We start from the raw sequence: 17,280 nt of genomic DNA on the forward strand, positions 1-17,280 counted from the left end.
GCGCTAATGCGGTCTCTGCAGTCGCTGACACTCCACACCAATGTGCGCGGTGACTTGCGGCGCAACTGAAGAAAAAGAAGAGAGGCAAAAGGCAAAAAGATCGTATTCGATCTCTCCAGTCCCTCTGCCGTGTGCGGGCAGTCGGCGGCTGTGGCGGTGACCCTGTGTGGATGCCGGCCTGTCAGCCCGTCGGCGGCCAATTTCGAGTCCCGCTCGGTCGGCCCGCCCCGCCGCCGCCGCCAGCCTCACCACTGCTTTATTAGTCGGACGTCTGCCTATTACCGTTGGTAAACAATCCGCATGCCGCGCTCGTCGGGCCGATAACAAGACCAAGCCACCGGGCCTGGGAGCCGCACGACCGGAGACCCAGCACTGGCCTGACGGTGGCCAGACGGTGACCTGGCGATGACCTGGTGGTGACCTGGCGATGACCTGGTGGTGACCTCTCATGGTCTAGTGGTGACCTGGGATGGTCTGGTGGTGACCTGGGATGGTCTAGTGGTGACCTGGGGTGGTCTGGTGGTGACCTGTGATGGTCCGGTGGTGACCTGGGATGGTCTGGTGGTGACCTGGCGATGACCTGGTGGTGGCCTGTGATGGTCTGGCGGTGACCTGGGATGGTCTAGTGGTGACCTGGGATGGTCTGGTGGTGACCTGGGATGGTCTAGTGGTGACCTGGGATGGTCTGGTGGTGACCTGTGATGATCTGGTGGTGACCTGTGATGGTCTGTTTGTGACCTGGCGATGACCCGCACTCCTGGCGAGCCCTGCGTCGCCGCTCATTTCTAGGGCTGGGAAACAGGTGCGCTCGTCCTCGGCCCCCAGCTCCCGTTCCTGCTGGTGGCGCCGCGTGTAGCCCCCTGCCCGTCGCGCAGACCAAGATGACGGTGATGACAAACCGCCACGTCGTCGTGAGCGCTGACGACCAGGCGGTGGCGGCGCTCGGACCAGAGGCGGCGTGATACCGCACGAGCTCGCCGAGGCGGCGCTCGTGGTCCGCGGCCGGTGCGCCGACCTGAGCGGCGTGCCGTGTGTCCGCGCGTCCGCCCCGATCTGACCTGTCATGGTGCGGAGGCGTAACTGGCCCCACTTGGCGCCGCGCACTTTCACTTTCCTCCCGGTGCCTGCTCAGAAGGCCGGAGCAATTCGCTCACTGACGTGTCCGGACCCATCAATCACCATCAGTCGACCATTCAGGCCGAGATCGGAAGCACACGTTGCTTCGGCGAGACCAATCATCGCCGGATGCCGTACATTCCGCGTTTCGGTTCCTTATGGGACGCCGCCCCAGCGTGGTGCGCTCGTGTCGACCGGGTCGAGCCAGTTAGCGGTGGTTTGCTAATGCGGCGGAGGCAGCCGGTTGATGGGCGTCCTGTTACATGGTCATGACCGCGGGATATCTATTATCTCATCCCACGCGGGCGGGTTTGATCGGACCGCGGAGGCTTTCGCTGCGATGCAGGCGTGATTACTCCGCCGGCGCAGGCTTTATGGCCGCTCCGGTTGGCGGCGCGGTGATGGGCCCGACATAAAGTGAACCTGACGCGCCATCTGTTCAGATGACGCATCGGAACCCAAGACAATGGCGTGCGCGCGTGCTATTGAGGCAGGCGGCATTTTTCCGGCGAAATTCCTTCACGTTCGAAAGCTGCTTGATTGAGTTTGTCTGCTGTTGCTGATGAATTTCGGTGAAAGTGTTGGCGAGCGGGTGAACCTCTATGATAATCAAAAGCGATAAAAAACAGAATGAGTGCTACTTACTACCGGACCGTAAGTTTTCGAATTACCACGGTGCGACGATGATTTGGGTCAGGCGCATCAACAGTGTGACATTGATTTATTCCACTACATTTCTTTGACGGACCGGACTGTAGAAATAAACGTAGCTATCCATGTAACGGTCGTTGAAATAGTCGAAGATATACGACATGCCTTCCGTTGTAAAACATCTATGGTAGCCGGTGTCGCTTGACTTGTTCCTTGCATTGATCTAGCCATTTGACGCCTTACATGGTGCACATTGAGCAGCCGCGTCCGTTTCAGCCGGTGACGCGCTGCATCGTCCGACTGAGGCGCCGCTCGCGTCAGAGAGCGGTGCGTAGCACCCGGTGACCGGTGCCTGGCCGTCCTGTTTCAGCCGGTGACGCGCGGTACCGGCTGACCGAGGCGCTGCTGGCGGCCGAGCGGCGCTACCTGACCTCGGTCAAGGCTGTCGAGCAGATCTACGGCACGCCGCTGCGCAAGCTCAGCTCCATCAGCCCTGAGCAGCACCGCCAGCTCTTCACCGGCATTCAGCCTGTCTGCTCTGTCAGCGCCATGCTCATCAACAAGGTAGGTCACGACGGATCACTGTGGGAGGGAGACCCTCACTGGGAGGCGCAGCGGGTACGCCAGGTGGGGAGTTACGCGCTGTACCTGGCGAGTCGGCTAGTGGATGCAGACACTGCTGGGCTGACGGGACCTCGGCCAGCAGACACGGCCGGGGTGACGGGACCACGGCCAGCAGACACGGCTGGGGCGACGGGACCGCGGCCAGCAGACACGGCGGGGGTGAATGGACCGTGATCAACAGATCGGCGAGGGTACGAGACTGCGACCAGCAGATCGACTGAGGTCGGGGCTGTAGGCTTTGGGCTCCACGCTGGAATTCGTCGGGGCAGAGGTGCTGCTGGAGTCATAAATCGCGTGACTGCGACTTCAGACAGCCCTGGTGGCCGGTCGCGTTGGGTTTTGCTCAAGGTTTCGGGTGGGTGCATGTTCATGGTCATGGGAAACGGAACTAGGTTCACGTTTTGGTAGGTGTCAATCCAGTGCTGATGTCATAGCTCAGACCTGCTATCTGATAATGAGAACAGTACTTTGTCGAATGCATATTGAGACGTGTTTTGCGGAGAGCTCACTTCAATTCACGTGTCTCAGTATTTCCTGAATTATGGTCTACCGCTCAATATGCTTTTTTAAATTACAGACCTTAGCGTCATCAATCCATAAAAATGTAAGTCTGTTAGATAACATGCACTATTCATTCACACTTAATCCTCTGACATAACACGAATAAGCAAAAGCACCCTAGTGTTTTCAAATGGCGGCTCTGCAAGCCAGGTCTCCGTGAGTTGCGCTCACATCTGCGCTGGTGTTCGTGACAAAAAGCACCGTACGTATGAAAGACTCCGTAATGAGCACTGCGGTAGCGGGCGATTAGACGCCGTAAACGAATCCCATTAAAACGGTCTCATGTGTTTGCGTGCCCTCGGCCATTAATTCTCCCGTGATATCCCCACGTCTATTTACATTTGCGGTATCTAATTGTAATCTCTACACCGCTGTCACGTGATTGCCTTGGGGGCGTAATTCCTTAGCCACGCTCGATTGTTCCATGTCACTGCGGACGACCTCGGTTTCGCACATGTAACTACCACCTCTCCGACGAGTTATGTGACGACGCTGACGCATTCAGCGACAGCGCATCGCTCACAGATCATGTGCTGGGCTTCCAAGGCCACGCAATCGGTGCCGGCATCGTTGCATGGCGTTAGTCTATGCGAGGCCACGCCGGACGGCGTCGGCGGCGCCCGGGGCAGCCGCAGCGGACCGTCTGGCTGACGCGGCGGGCCGGAGCAAGCCGGTCCCCTGTCCAGCACGGCTGCCGCCGGCGCCGCCGCGCCAGACGCCGCACTATCGATGCTATGCAAAGCGCGGTCGCACCACGGCGCGGCGGCGGCGGCCGTGTCGGCGGGCAGTCTTGACGTCAGCACCGGGGATGCTCCGCGCCGCTCGCGCGCCCCTCGCAGGTGCGCTCGTGGGCGCGGGCGCCGCGCCGTCCACCGCCGGCGACGCCGACCCGTGCCGTGTCGTTTGTCACGCCGCCCTGGGACGCGTCAGCCGCGTGCAGAGCCGCTATAGGCGGCGTCAGGCCGAACGATGATCTGTGGCACGGCCAGCCTTGGCCGACAGTGCTGCAAGGAGAGTCGGGGAGCCGGTGCCAGAGCTGGGCCGGTCACTGTGACAGGCAGAGGCCGGACGAGGGTGTCGCCGCCTTCCCCGGCCAGACGTGGGCGTGAGGCCGGCCTCGGACACGGGACCACGTTATGCTGTCCCTGAAGAACTGCCGTTAGATGGTGACAATCCTGCCGTCAGGTAGATCATCGTCCTCCACGTAGACTCTGCAACGGCATCCAGGCACGCAACGGACGTATCTGTAGCGTTGTCCGTTCATATACAACGTTATCTGCATAGCTGCGACGTTATTCGTCTGTCCGATACGAGCTGTTACAGCCCAGCCACCAAAGTCTGCATTGACACCAGTCTAATGGCCTCGCTCTGGCCTGGTTTCACCTCGGTCCCACGGTTGACCACAGGTTCACCAATCGGTGTTCAGTTCAGGCACCGCACAGGGGACGTAACCTTGCTCTCGCTGAAGCTGTCCTCGCGCCTGCGTGCGCGCGGCCAGTCGCCGCGCCTGCCTGTGCCACGCCTGTCCGCGGCGGTCGTAAATACTCCCCCGCCGTAAATCCTCGCCGCCATCGCCGCTCAGGTACCGGTGATTCAGATGGCTTCCGGGGCTGGCCGGCCGAGAGGATGGCCGTCCTGGCCGGAGCGGAGGGCGGCAGGCGGCGCTGCTGCTCCGGCTCCAGCTCCGGCTCCGGCTGACCCCGGCCGACCGAGTGCGTGTCGCTCAGCCGCCGGCGCGTCTCTCGTCTCGCGCCGCCGAGCGGCTCCGAGGCGTTTGACGGCGGTGAACGACCCTGGAGTGGCCGGGCGCGCGGGTGTGGGCCGAGCCCGTTTAGCCCCGAGGTGCCGCCAATTACGGCGGCGGCGACGGCGGCGGAGGCTGCAGCGCGTGCCGTGACGGGCAGCACGGCGCGCCACCGCGGCCGCCGCCAAACGGATGGCCGGCGCCGCGCTGACCACGGACGCTGTTGTGCCGCGCCAAAGGACAATAGCCAGAGCGATGGGCGCCGCGGAGCCGTCACGCAGCGACGCTACAGCGCCGCGCAGCGGCCGCCACCGTGAGGCATCGCTGTGACGTGAGCTGGGGACGTGCGGACGGCCGTGAGGGCGGTGATGGCTGCCGGGGGCCGTGAGGTCCGTGTACGGCGCGTGGAGGCGCGCAGCCGACAAACAGCCGGCCCGCTGTCAGCCCTGATGGAGGGAAGGACGAGAGGCCGGCCGTGACCCTGGGGGCCGCGCTGGTGGGAGCGCAACCGAGTCCGCACGACTTCCGCCGGCTATGCTCGTGCTGGCATTTGGGCGTGTCTCCGGAGCTGGTTTTGATGTGTCTGAAGATGCGATGAATGTAAGGAATGGGCCCATCTGAATATGTCTTCTAAGTAAAGTCCGTCACCCTACGGCTGCATACTTCCCTACGCAGCGTAACCTGAGCCGTGAACCTTGCAGGCCTAACCAGCGTCTGATGCACGTCTCCCGTCCCAGCTGTCCTGTCTCCAGCGGACAGCTCCGCCCTTATCGGCGTCCGGGCGTCCTCCGTCCGCGGCTGTCCTGTCTCCAGCGGACAGCACCGTTTGCGCTAGCGTGCGCGCGTCTCCCGTCCCAGCTGTCCTGTCTCCAGTGGACAGCTCCGTCCTCGCCGGCGTCCGCGCGTCTCTCGTCCCAGCTGTCCTGTCTCCAGCGGACAGTTCTGCCCCCGCCGGCGTCAGCGTGTCTCCCGTCCCCAGCTGTCCTGTCTCCAGCGGACAGCGCCGTTTCCGCCGGCGTCCGCGCGTCTCCCGCCCGTAGCTGTCTTGCCTCCAGTGGACAGCTCCGTTTCCGCCGGCGTCCGCGCGTCTCCCGTTCCCCTCCGTCCTGTGCCTCAGGCCGACAGCGGCCACCGCCACCGGGCGGTCGCGCCCCGGCTGTCGGTGCCCGTCCTCGCCCGGCCGGCCGCTCGTGGCCTCCCAGCGATAATTGCCGCCTCCCGGATCTGAGCCGGCGCTGACTCAGCGACCTGTACAGTGTCGGCTGCCGGAGCGAGGCCCGACCGATACCAGTTCGGGCAGAAGAGGCTGTCCAGGAGGACAGGGGCGCGGATCTTTCCAGCACTTCGACTGCTCCGCCTGCTTCACTCGTCAGATGGCCGAGGATGGGGCTCATCCGCCCTCTAGGCGCGCGCCTCTCCGAGTAGCCCCACCCGTCCTCAGTCAGGAACTTCTTCCGTCCAATGGCAGTGGCAAGAGCCCGCCGGGCGCCCCGAGGAGGCGCTCACGCTACAACTCACCCCCTGCCGGCTGGCGGTGACCCCACGCTATTCAGTCGTATCTTATGGTTAGTGCGCCGTTTCAGCGAGCGTTTGCGCGGCCTATGGTGGGAGAGCGCAGGGAGGGAGGGGAGGGGGGACTGGGCGTCCGCTGCACGCGGGCTGTGATGCACGACTTCTGCGAGGCCCAGGTGCTAAGCGGCGAGTTAGGGGAGCGGTTCGGCGCACGACCGCTGCGGCCGGAGAGTGGAGCAGGACAACGGCGGGTGCACTTCGCTGCAACAGCGGCGCGCTCGGCGTGCTTCGGGGGCATGGCGCCGTGGCTGTCGGCGCTTCGTAGCACACGTACGGCGTCAGACCTCCCACGCTGTCCTGTTGCGCGCCACACGCTGCAGCCTACCGTTAGCAAGCTCACATGATAGTTTTCCCTCCTGGGAACGGGCCATTCTTCATTGTTTACACTTCTTTGTTGTGTTTGCCGATTGAACGTCGAACACGATGTGCATTGTGCCTTCAGCTGCGGTAAATCGTCCGTCGCTTTATCGTCAGGGCTTAGATAGCACACGCTAACCTCTGGTTAGTCGCACCTAAATATGAATTATTCATGGGATCCGCCGGGGCGATTTAACGGGAACTGAAGAATTACCCACTGTTTTAGCATATTGTACTAGCAGAGCCAGCACAGTGCTGTATCATCCCTTTTATCGCGGATTGTTTATTATTTTTTGGGTGATTAAATAAATCAACTATATTCACTCGATGCAAACCCAATATCTTACCCAGTTTATTCAAATGTACTTCAAGATATCGTCGTCAGAGACATCATCCTGCGTAAATGGTTAATTGCTGCCTGGTTATACCGTAACTTGTTCTGTCCCGATTTGCGGGAACACTAACTTGACTGACGGGAGCTTCCCTTCTTATCAAAGAAGCTGGCGCTACATTCCCTACGTGCGGGGCGGAAATGGCGTCCCGTCGGCTAGATCATAACCCGTGATCAGATGAACAGCTGCCGGCTTTGCGGGCTGCATAGCTGTCATTACGGAGCATTTGCGTCGGCAGCCAGGGGTAGTTGGAGCATGTGCGTCGGCAGCCAGGGGTAGTTGGAGCATGTGCGCCGGCAGCCAGGGGTAGTTGGAGCGTCTCGCCGATCGCCGCCGGCCTGATGGCTGATGAACTGGCAGTGGAGGTAATCTGCGTATAACCAATGACGGACTGGGCGGGAGATCCGCCCTCCCCATTCATCACGGTCTTCGAGGCCCCGTGCTGTATGATAACCGGTTCTTGTGACTCTCCTGCGGGTGATGCCTAGAAACAAAACTACAGTGTACGCCGGTTGTAGATCGCAGAATGCGGGCTCCGGGCTGGAAGCGTGTCAGTTTTCGCCAAGAGTTGAATGCTCAAGTCAACATCCCATTAGTGAAAGGGACGAGTCGGTGCAACTAAGTAGTTTGCGATTTACGTGTCTCAGCGGTACGATGAACGCAAATTTGGGCGGGTAATTCACTTCATGAACTCATCGCTGCGTACGGAACAGCCCATTAACAAGACTTTCCGGGCCACGAGACCAACTGCAAATATGTGACGATCGCGTTGAATGCATGGCTCTTATATGTTCAGCGGCTGCTGTCACGCACTTAATGATTAACGTTTGTTGTGGCGTGCGCATGATATGGGCTCGAGGCCAGTAGCACTTCGCCGACGTGAAACTTATTTGCTCACTTCCCAGCTACCTGTTTTGGTGGTGTGTGCTCAGAATTAAGCAAATTCAGCATTTATATTTTATTGTTAATGAATAATCAGCTTCAGTTTGTCAGCCTGGGGCGGGTGGTAGAATGAAGATGTTCCGTGCAGGCCGGTGGTTTGTAATGCCAACCCATGCGGTTACATATCAAGGCTTTATGTGCCATACTTCCCAGCAGTGTAACGGAACTTGGGTGTAATGCCAGGCACGGATGTGTTCCCTGGCCCGTTATCTTCTGTTTACAGCTCTAAATGTGCGAAAACAGCATGTTTATTCTGACCGCGTCACCCTCGATATACAGCATGTAGCATTTGTTTGCAGCCAGTATATGCATGATGCAGGTAGGCATATATATATATATATATATATATATATATATATATATATATATATATATATATCAGAAGTGTAGGTACATCCTGTTTTGCGGTGGATAAAAAACCGCCTCCAGCACAGCAATGCTGTTGAATTCCCTGCTGCAACTAGCACACGTAATCTTAATAGAGCGCCCGTGCCCCTAAACATTCATCAGTTAAACATTTATAATTGTCATAAAGGCAAGGACTAGGACCCCTCAACGCAATTTTGAAACGCTGAGCATGACTTTTGGCCACGCGCCGTGTAGCATTGCCAGTTACAGTCGGTTTCTTTAGCCCTTACATGAGCGTAAAAATAGCTCGCGTACGGTGCTGTTTCATGTCCCACCGTGCGCTGTGTTGCGATGTCACTGATTTCGTACACCAGCGTTACCCGGACGGACGCATAGCATGAGCCGGGACGTTTGGATGGTCTTTTGTGGTGGCGCCCTAGGAAAAGTAGTAGTAGCGTGAGTGCTCGATAGGTGGCAGCAAGTGTACTCCTCCGGGCGCCGCGGCATGGTGCGCTTGCTCTCGGAAGAAAACATGGTATAGTCGACGGAAACACCATTTTCTGTCCAGTGCCGTTATATTAATAAGCAGAACGATGGATACACTGGGTGCAGTGGCCCCGGCTTCTTCCCAAAAATAAAATGTTCCCGGATAACGTCCTTGCTCCTGAAATATCTCCCACAGCGAGGGGGAAATGACGAGTTAAACATGGCATTGCGACTGCCGCATGCTTAGTGCTCCCAGGCGAGAGTCACAAGCGTCCTTGATTCGTGTCCATTCATACAAACGGACGTTAAAAGCCAGGGTCATGAAACATGGGGCGTTTTGCTTTTGATACGGGATTGTCTCAACCGATAAAATATGAGATGACATAGTTTTGTGATAGAGACAAAGCAAAGCGACTTGATCGTGGCACGTTGATACCGGAAGAGGAAAAGAACAGGCTAGACAATCCACAGCCACTGGCGGAGGACCACTGGCCCCACCAAATAACTAAGCCAATCCTTTGTCCTGCCAAAATCATCACTGGCAGGACGGCGCAGCAGTGGGGAGGCAAAGGGCCGGTTACCCCCCGCCTCCTCCGCCTGCCGGCAGGCTGAGGGACAAAGATATGTGTTTGCCCCCCCCCCCATTTTTGGTAGGCCCCTTTCCACAAGCTTAAGACGCTGTAGCTACTCGTAGATAACCAAAATTCAGGTCAAATAGGCCCATAACTGAGGTAGAGAGTAATAATTGTCTCAGAAGACTTTCTACATCAAGAGGCCCGCTATCTGGACCATAAGGCCGCCTTACGAATAAAGTAGTTTGAGCTGTAGATTAAAAGTCACATTGTTGTGTTGAAGATGTCCTTTCGCTGGCTCGGGAGGCCTCCATTAAAAAGAAGGGGGTCCTGTTCTTGGTTAAGAGACACTCCCTATATTCAGGAGACACCATTAATGGCGCAGGTGGCCCCTTCCATGCTTCACATGGCCACAGTTCCGAATCAGAATGTCCCGTTTAGCGATAACGAGGCCCTTGGCTAGATCTGGAGGCCTCTTGCGTGAATCGGAAGGATCCTGTTCTGATTAGGAGGGCCTCTTTGAATCAGGAGGCCCTGTTTTAGGTCACCGAGATCCATTGATGAATAATTGGAAGGCCCCCATTCTGTTTTTACTTTCAATTTTTACTATGATTTGACTTGAATATGAGGTAAAGAACTGTTTTCAAGAGTACTTTATGCCTTGTTACCCCTTCCTCTTACACTGCGCTGTCCAGTAGACTCATCTGTAAGGAGCCCATTTAAAAAATTCTGTCCCCCCACAAAAACCCAAAATCCGGTACTACATCCCTGATTACTGGCGATGCCCTTAAATGATACCAAACGTAATTAAAGAATCAGAGGAAAGACAAAAGCGTCATACAGTGACAAGGTTTTACAGTCGTTCCAGGCATTGCTCACGAAGCCAGGAGAAATGAGCATGTGCATCAGAGCCCTTGTGAAAATTGTACACGACTATGTTTCCATGATCTAATCGCAGCTGGGCAAGTCATCGCGTCTACCAGGCGTAATAATTAACGACCGCGCTAAGCGTCGCTGACAGCTTCCTGCTTTGTGCGCCTGAACCGTGAATCTCAATATCAGTGAAACATATAACTAGTGAATGGCAACGACTGTCCGACCCAGCTTACTGCCCGCAACGTTCAGTTTTCTCTCCATTATCGCGGTTCCAGCGTCGTTCGGCAGCTGTTTGTCGGTCTGTGTGGGTGCTGCGGCTGCGGCCGGTGTGGTCGTGTCCCAGTCTCTGTTCTGCTGTGGTTTGTCCGAACAGCTCAGCGCACCTGCCTCCCCACGAGTTCAGTTTTGCTTCAGTAGTGGACATTTGTTTTGTGTTAACAAGAAGCCCAGGCTGGACACTCCTTTCGCCGAATTGCAGCTATCTTTAGTGCTGCCGTTCTCTGCTCACTTCCGTGCCTGGGCCCTCATGCGTCGCCATACCAGCCGCTTCCACGCGCGATGTACGTCTCCTGCGACTGTACACTTCTCCTGTGGGAGAATGTGTGTGGAACGGCATGATGCACCCGTGCGAGTCTGCAGGTCCCTGCACGCGAGAATTCGCATTGTGCCTTTCTGCATGCTGCGCGCCTGTGTGCACTCGTGCACAGGTGAGCTCGGCTGCTGGGGCTTCTGTACACCCGTGTGCATGGCTTGTGCTCGTCCGCGCGCTTTTGCGTTCGAGTGCCTTTTAGTTGTTCCCGAGTGCATCAGTGTGCCCGCGTTTCCTATGTGCCTGTTCTCATCCGCTTTGCTCACGCCTGCGCTCCTTTGCGTGCGCTCGTGTCCCCCCCCCCTCCCTCTCTGCATTACGCTATCGCTCTCTGGTGTTCTTCCACTTGCACCTGTGAAGGCTTGAGACCCCACGTTATGCCTGAAAACAAACGCCTTATGTTCTCGCTCTTCCCTCCCGCCTGCAACCGTGAGCACTTGAGCAGCGGCGTACCGCGGTATGCCCTCACTCTCCTCCTCCTGCCTGCTCCCGTGAGCACTTGAGCAACGGCGTAACGCGGTATGCCCTCACTCCCCCCCCCCCCTGCCTGCTCCCGTGAGCACTCGAGCAGCAGTGTAACGCGGTATGCCCTCACTCTCCCCTTCCGCCTGTTCCCGTGAGCACTTGAGCAGCAGTGTAACGCATCGGCGCCAGTTCGCGTCAGCTGTGCTGCTTTTGATTGACTGTTGGCCTCAATTGGCTTTCATTGGCCGTCGGCACCAGGCGGGAGCCGCCGGACCGTTCGCACATCGGAGTCGTCACAGTGGAAGGAACGCAGGTCGCCGCGTAGCGTATCAGCAGCAACGCCTGTCACATTTATCTCTTTCGCAATATACTCATTCGATTGGTATGAAATGGTACAGGTAATCTGCAGTCAGATTGTACTATTTACATGCATATTCCATTTAGCTGTCATGCTTTAAGTAGGAGGTTCTGCAGCCTGGATGAAGAATTCGTCCCTCACTGTGCGCGATACCTCGTTGGCGTCATTGTCTATGGGATGTTCGTGGCGTAGTTATCATGCATTACATACCGCGTCGTACCAAGGGCAAGTTACAAATGACCGGACCTTAATCACACTGGCTTTGGCGCCGGCCAAATATTCATCAGACGGTTTGTGGGCGGACTCTTGCTTCTTATATGGTTCGCTCTGCGGGATGGCTGGCTTCATCAGAAGCTCGGGAGATCTGGCCATTAACAGGCCGTTCTGGTACGCGTGAGGTGTCCACCCAACAGTATTTATACAGCTGTGTATCAGTTGCCATGATCATGACCACATTCATGACAACGTCAGCTCGTTATTTTTTAGGCCGTTAAATCCCTATAGCATGCCGTTCTCCTTTATGCATTGAACAGCTGCACTGCAACCCCGCCATGTCCAGCTCCGTGTGCGTTTCTTTGAGACAGAACTGGCCAGGTGCCCTTGACCGCAGGTCAATACTGACTGTCTCCCCTGTTGCAGTTGGAGTGCACGCTGGCTGCCTGGGACCGGACCGAGACCCGCGTCGGTGAGTGATGACCCTGTCACCCTGGCCTGACCTTGACCTCGGACGGCACGCGCCACATCCTGGCGCAGAACAGGCTGCCGGGCGCAAAAACAGTGCCGCGAGCACCGGCCCCTCCGCCTGCCCTCATCCCGACGACTTTCCAATCGCCGCAAAACCTGCGCTGCTGATCCACCTCCCCGGGAGAGATCGGCGCAGCGCGGCCGGCAAAAGCGGCGCCAGCGGGCGGCGCCGGGTCACACTGTCGATGGGCGTGCGTGCAGAGTGCGAGCCGTGATTGGCGCCCCGCTGCGGCCGGCCCGGCGTCACCCGCCCGCATGGCGTCAGCCAGTCGGGGCGCGGCTCGCTTGGGGGCCCAGGCGCCGCGCGCGGGCGCCGGAAGGGAACCACTCGCGGCACCCTCCGGGGCCCACGCCCTCGTGGTGTGCAGAAGTGTGGCCGGCTAGCCCGCCGCTAGCTAGAGCAGCGTTGTCTCGGATTTCCTGTGGCTTCTCAGGTGTATCATGACGGTCATAGTGCTCGCCGACCAATAGGGTCTGACGTAGTTAAGTAGTTCACGCTTTCGCTACCGGCTAATCGCCAGTTGGTACTTGGCCGGTAAAGTACAGCAGAGCGGCTGAGCAAACCTCTTTCTCCACAGGAGGGATCAAATGCGCAAAGCCACGGTGATGTTGAATATGGCGGTCAGGTGGCTGTAGGGTTTGCAAACTGTTTGGGCTAGTGAGAATGTCATGTCATGCCGCAGCAGCTTGCGAACATCTTGGCTGCAATCTGACTAGTCGCAAACAGCTGAAGTGTCAAGCGTCGGCATTACTTAACTTGTGCTAATTTGGAGCCTTCCAGCTGCAGTATTGCATAAAAACGGACTGGTATCGCGCGCAAGAAGGCACTAGCTTCGGCATTACCTAACTTGTACCAAGCGTGGAACACCTCCAGTCATGGCGTCATTTAAAGAACATGACTGTCCATGCGCCCAGGGATGGAGTTTACCGAGGCGCTGCAATTCGGGATGATGCTTGATTTCTTTGGTCTACAAAGGTGGAGGAGTCTAGTGCCAATCAGTGCATGGCATATCAGTCGCACGGCTATGCGCATTTCTCTATATCATGGCACAGACAGAGACTATCCGTCTTGAATGGAGCTGGTGAGATGCAGCCAGATCGAGCTGCCATATTATCGTGTGATGCCATTCTGACTATTTCCGTGTATCCCCGAATGAGGCCACTCTTTAAGCGGCCCGGTATTAACAGGCAGTTATCATACGGGCTCAGCGCCGCGTCGCAGACGTGGGCTGCGGCTGGGGTCGTGGTTCTCGTGCACCTTATCAGGTACTGGCAGGTCAGAGTTGTCAGTCGCTCAGCTCACTGCGGATAATTGTCGTTGTTCTCGCGACTACCAGATAGAGAAACACCTTCTGGTTGTTTGCAGAATCCACCTGTACTATGTGCTGACATTGTCTTCGCAGCTCAAATATCACCTGAACATCAGTAGTTAATAGTACAAGGGAATGTGGGTTCTGTAACCATCTTCAGCGCTCACCTGACATTTTGGAAGTAGTGTCAGCTCCTCTAAAGCAGTTTCCTGCTGACTTTTTCCTGTACACTGTCAACCTCGTCATACTTATGCTGACCATTGTCATGGTGGCGCACGTCCGTGCTTGCGTGATCGATGTGACCCCTGGCAAAGACCCCATTGTGCCGTTACTGTCGGACACGCGCAGCCGGACGGTAATTGATGCCGTGTGTTGCGCCGAGTCAATAACAACTGCCGTTCGACATGTCAGTTGAACTCCCCAGGATTTATTGCACACTTGGTTGGTTCTTGCCACCCGGCGGCGGCAAGGCCTCGTGCATGGCTTGGCGACATCTGGACGGTTCTGTGCGGCACGCCGCATGACCGTGCTGTGCGTGCATTGTCAACGGTACACCACGCGCAAGGACCACACACCGTGCTTGGTTGTCCCCGCTTATTCGTTTTCGACCTAAATCCAGAAGGGCGACCTAAAACATGATACCTTGCTCAGTTGCGAACGCTGACACTGTATGATTGCCAAAGCATGGCAAGGAGTAGCCATTGCAACGCATTTAATGTCGAAATCAGTAGGACCGTAATAGCAGTGCTAATGACCAATCTAGAGAACAGAGCGCACACGCTCTTTGTGCGCATTCTCCGTGCTCTTCCCGTTGAAATGTCTCTCCAGAGAACTGAGGGCGCACGCTCTCTGCGCGCATTCTCCGTGCTCTTTCCGTTGAAATGTCTCTCTATAGAACTGAGGGCGCACGCTCTCTGTGCGCATTCTCCGTGCTCTTCCCGTTGAAATGTCTCCCTAGAGAACTGAGGGCGCACGCACTCTGTGCGCATTATCTGTGCTCTTCCCGTTGAAATGTCTCTCTACGGAACTGAGCGCACACGCTCTCTGTGCGCATTCTCCGTGCTTTTCCCGTTGAAATGTTTCTAGGGAACTGAGGGCGCACGCACTCTGTGCGCATTCTCCGTGCTCTTCCCGTCGAAACGTCTCGAACAGTAGCCCATCATCACTGAAACGTAACGCTTAGCCCATTTGCACGCCGTTCTCCTGACCTTGACGCGTCTCAGTGCTCCGCCCAGCTGCTCCGGGCGAGATCGTGCCGTGACCTCGACGCCCGGCCGGTCTGGGGCCACACAGGCGGCCTGTCAGCCTGTCAGCCTGTCAGCCTGCCCCGAAGCTGTCAACGCCGTCCGAGATCGGTCCCGCTTCGGACGGGCAAAAACTGGCCACGCCGGGCCGCTGCTCATGTTTGGTAGTCCGTACCCGTGTTGGATAGCTTGTGCTCATGTCTGATAGCCCCGGTGTACTAAGCTGCCGACACGGTACAGGCTGCCAGTTTCCGCCCGTGTTCAGCAGCCTGTGCCGTGTTCTATAGCCTGTGCTCGTGCTCTGTGGCCTGTGCTCGTGTTTGTCAGCCTGTGGTTTGCCAGCCTGTGCTCACGTTCGGTAGCTTGTATCCATCTTCGGCAGCCTGTTCCCGTGCTCTGTAGTCTGCGCACACGTTCTTCGATTATTCCGCGCACTATTCGGAAGCCAGTGCCCGTGTGGCATAGCCTATGCCCTAGTTTGATAGCCTGTGCCTTCTGTTAGCCCTGCGCCCGTATTCGGTAGCATTGTAACGTTTTTTTGGCTCTCACCAGTGTTTTGAAGCTCTGTGCCGGCGTTTGATATGTCTGTGCTCGTGTTTGGCGGGCCTGTGTTCGTGTTTGGTGGTCCACGATTGTGTTCAGTAGCTCTGTGTTCATGTTCTTTAGATCTGATAACTGGATTAAGGTGATGAGATCTTGGTCCCGTTCATTGTTGGCATCCCGCAGCGGGGGGGGGGGGGGGGGAAGGGGCTGGAGGTTGCGGTGAGACCCACGTGTAGACTGTCAGCATGTAAGCAGCGTGAACTATGCGTGAGCTTTTCGGAGGTGCCGACCGCGCGTCGCATGAATTCAAGGAAAGATGAACGTGACAGCTAGAAGCTAACAGCGCTTTAACTTGGGTATAGTCAGAGAGCAAACAAATCCTAGAACTGGGTGAGTTGGGTTTGCCCCCCCCCCCCCCTCATCTAAAAGTGACCCAAATGGGTTTGGGCCAGAAGATGAAGCAGTTGATTTAAGTTCCAAAGTCGTTTCAAGAGTATTACAAGGTTGATCAATCACATGCATCGTCATAGGGATAACACTAAACTTGACTCAAGCTGGGCTGGCCGGGGCCCACCTACGCTTTACTGCAGGGGCATCAGACGGTACGAGCTACCTTTCTTCAGTTCAACGGGGACAATACCTATAAAAACAAACTTTTTCGAGGCGCATCTTTCCAAGTTCACAGGTGTGTGCGGTTATGCGTTGGCGAATTCCATGGAAAAGGCGTCACCTTCCCACCACGCACCTCTCTGAAGGTGCGGGCCCTTTACAGTCGTGTTCGGCGGCGCCTCTGCAGACGGCGCCGGCACCCTGAAGGTGCGGGCCCTCTACAGTCGTGTCCGGCGGCGCCTCTGTTGACGGCGCCGGCACCCTGAAGGTGCGGGCCCTCTACAGTCGTGTCCGGCGGCGCCTCTGTTGACGGCGCCGGCGCCCTGAAGGTGCGGGCCCCCTGAAGGTGCGGGCCTTCTACAGTCGTGTCCGGCGGCGCCTCTGTTGACAGCGCCGGCACTCGGTCAGCGTGCGGTCAGGCGCACCTGAAAAACGACCCGTCGTGCGCGCGCCAGACCGGGTCGACGCCAAGAGGGCACCGGTCATCGGACGCGCCACCTGCCGCAAACGCCGTCACGCGGCCAACACGGCGCGGTCGCCGCGGCGAATGCGCGGCGGCCGACCCACATGTCCGGCACACAAACAGCCAGCCGTGGTGGCCGACGCCGGGGTCCCGTCGGCGTTTCTGTGTCACTGGCTGACGTCACGCGGTGCCGACCAATCGCGCGCGCGCGCGCCGGCGCGAGCAGACGATTGAGAAAGTGGCGGGAAATGACGGTGCGCGGCCGCTCACACGGGAAGTAATTGGTAATTGTCGAGTGGCGCGCGGCTCGGGTGTCGGCGCCTCGGCCCGCCCAGTCGCGTGACGTCACACCGTCACGCGGGGCGTGCGCGTGACGCCCGTCGCCGGACGGTAACGCGCGGGCGCGGCGGGCAGTTCGGCGGCTGCGTCAGGGCTGCGTGGCGCCCGGGTACGCAGCTCGGACGTGCTCCGAGGCGAGCGGGAGTCAGCGCCGGCCGCGGAGACCTGGAACGTGTGGCGTGCTCAGGCGGTGTCGTGCAACAGGACAGCCGCCGGCTTTGAGGCTGCCGCGCCTCCGTCCTCGGGATCAGCGGAGATCGAGAACATGTGGACCCGCCCAGGCTTAGAGGACATCTGAACGAACTGCCTGGTGAAACATGACAGGGCTGCCGCATGCACCGGAGGCTCACTGGGCGAAAAGACTGACCACCTGTT

At 57.8% G+C, this 17,280-nt stretch overlaps 1 protein-coding gene across 1 annotated transcript in view; it reads left to right on the top strand.

Annotated features, from left to right (window-relative positions):
- LOC119102314 (uncharacterized) overlaps positions 1 to 17,280 on the top strand; it is a 47,464-nt gene that overhangs the window by 19,409 nt on the left and 10,775 nt on the right. Inside the window, exons 2-3 of the mRNA XM_037225681.1 lie at positions 2,138 to 2,331; positions 12,293 to 12,338. Coding sequence (XP_037081576.1) covers positions 2,138 to 2,331; positions 12,293 to 12,338 — 240 coding nt within the window. The remainder of the gene's footprint in view (positions 1 to 2,137; positions 2,332 to 12,292; positions 12,339 to 17,280) is intronic.

Source organism: Pollicipes pollicipes, unplaced genomic scaffold, assembly GCF_011947565.3.
Source record: "Pollicipes pollicipes isolate AB1234 unplaced genomic scaffold, Ppol_2.1 Scaffold_5724;HRSCAF=6776_pilon_pilon_pilon, whole genome shotgun sequence".
Lineage (NCBI taxonomy): Eukaryota > Metazoa > Arthropoda > Thecostraca > Pollicipedomorpha > Pollicipedidae > Pollicipes > Pollicipes pollicipes.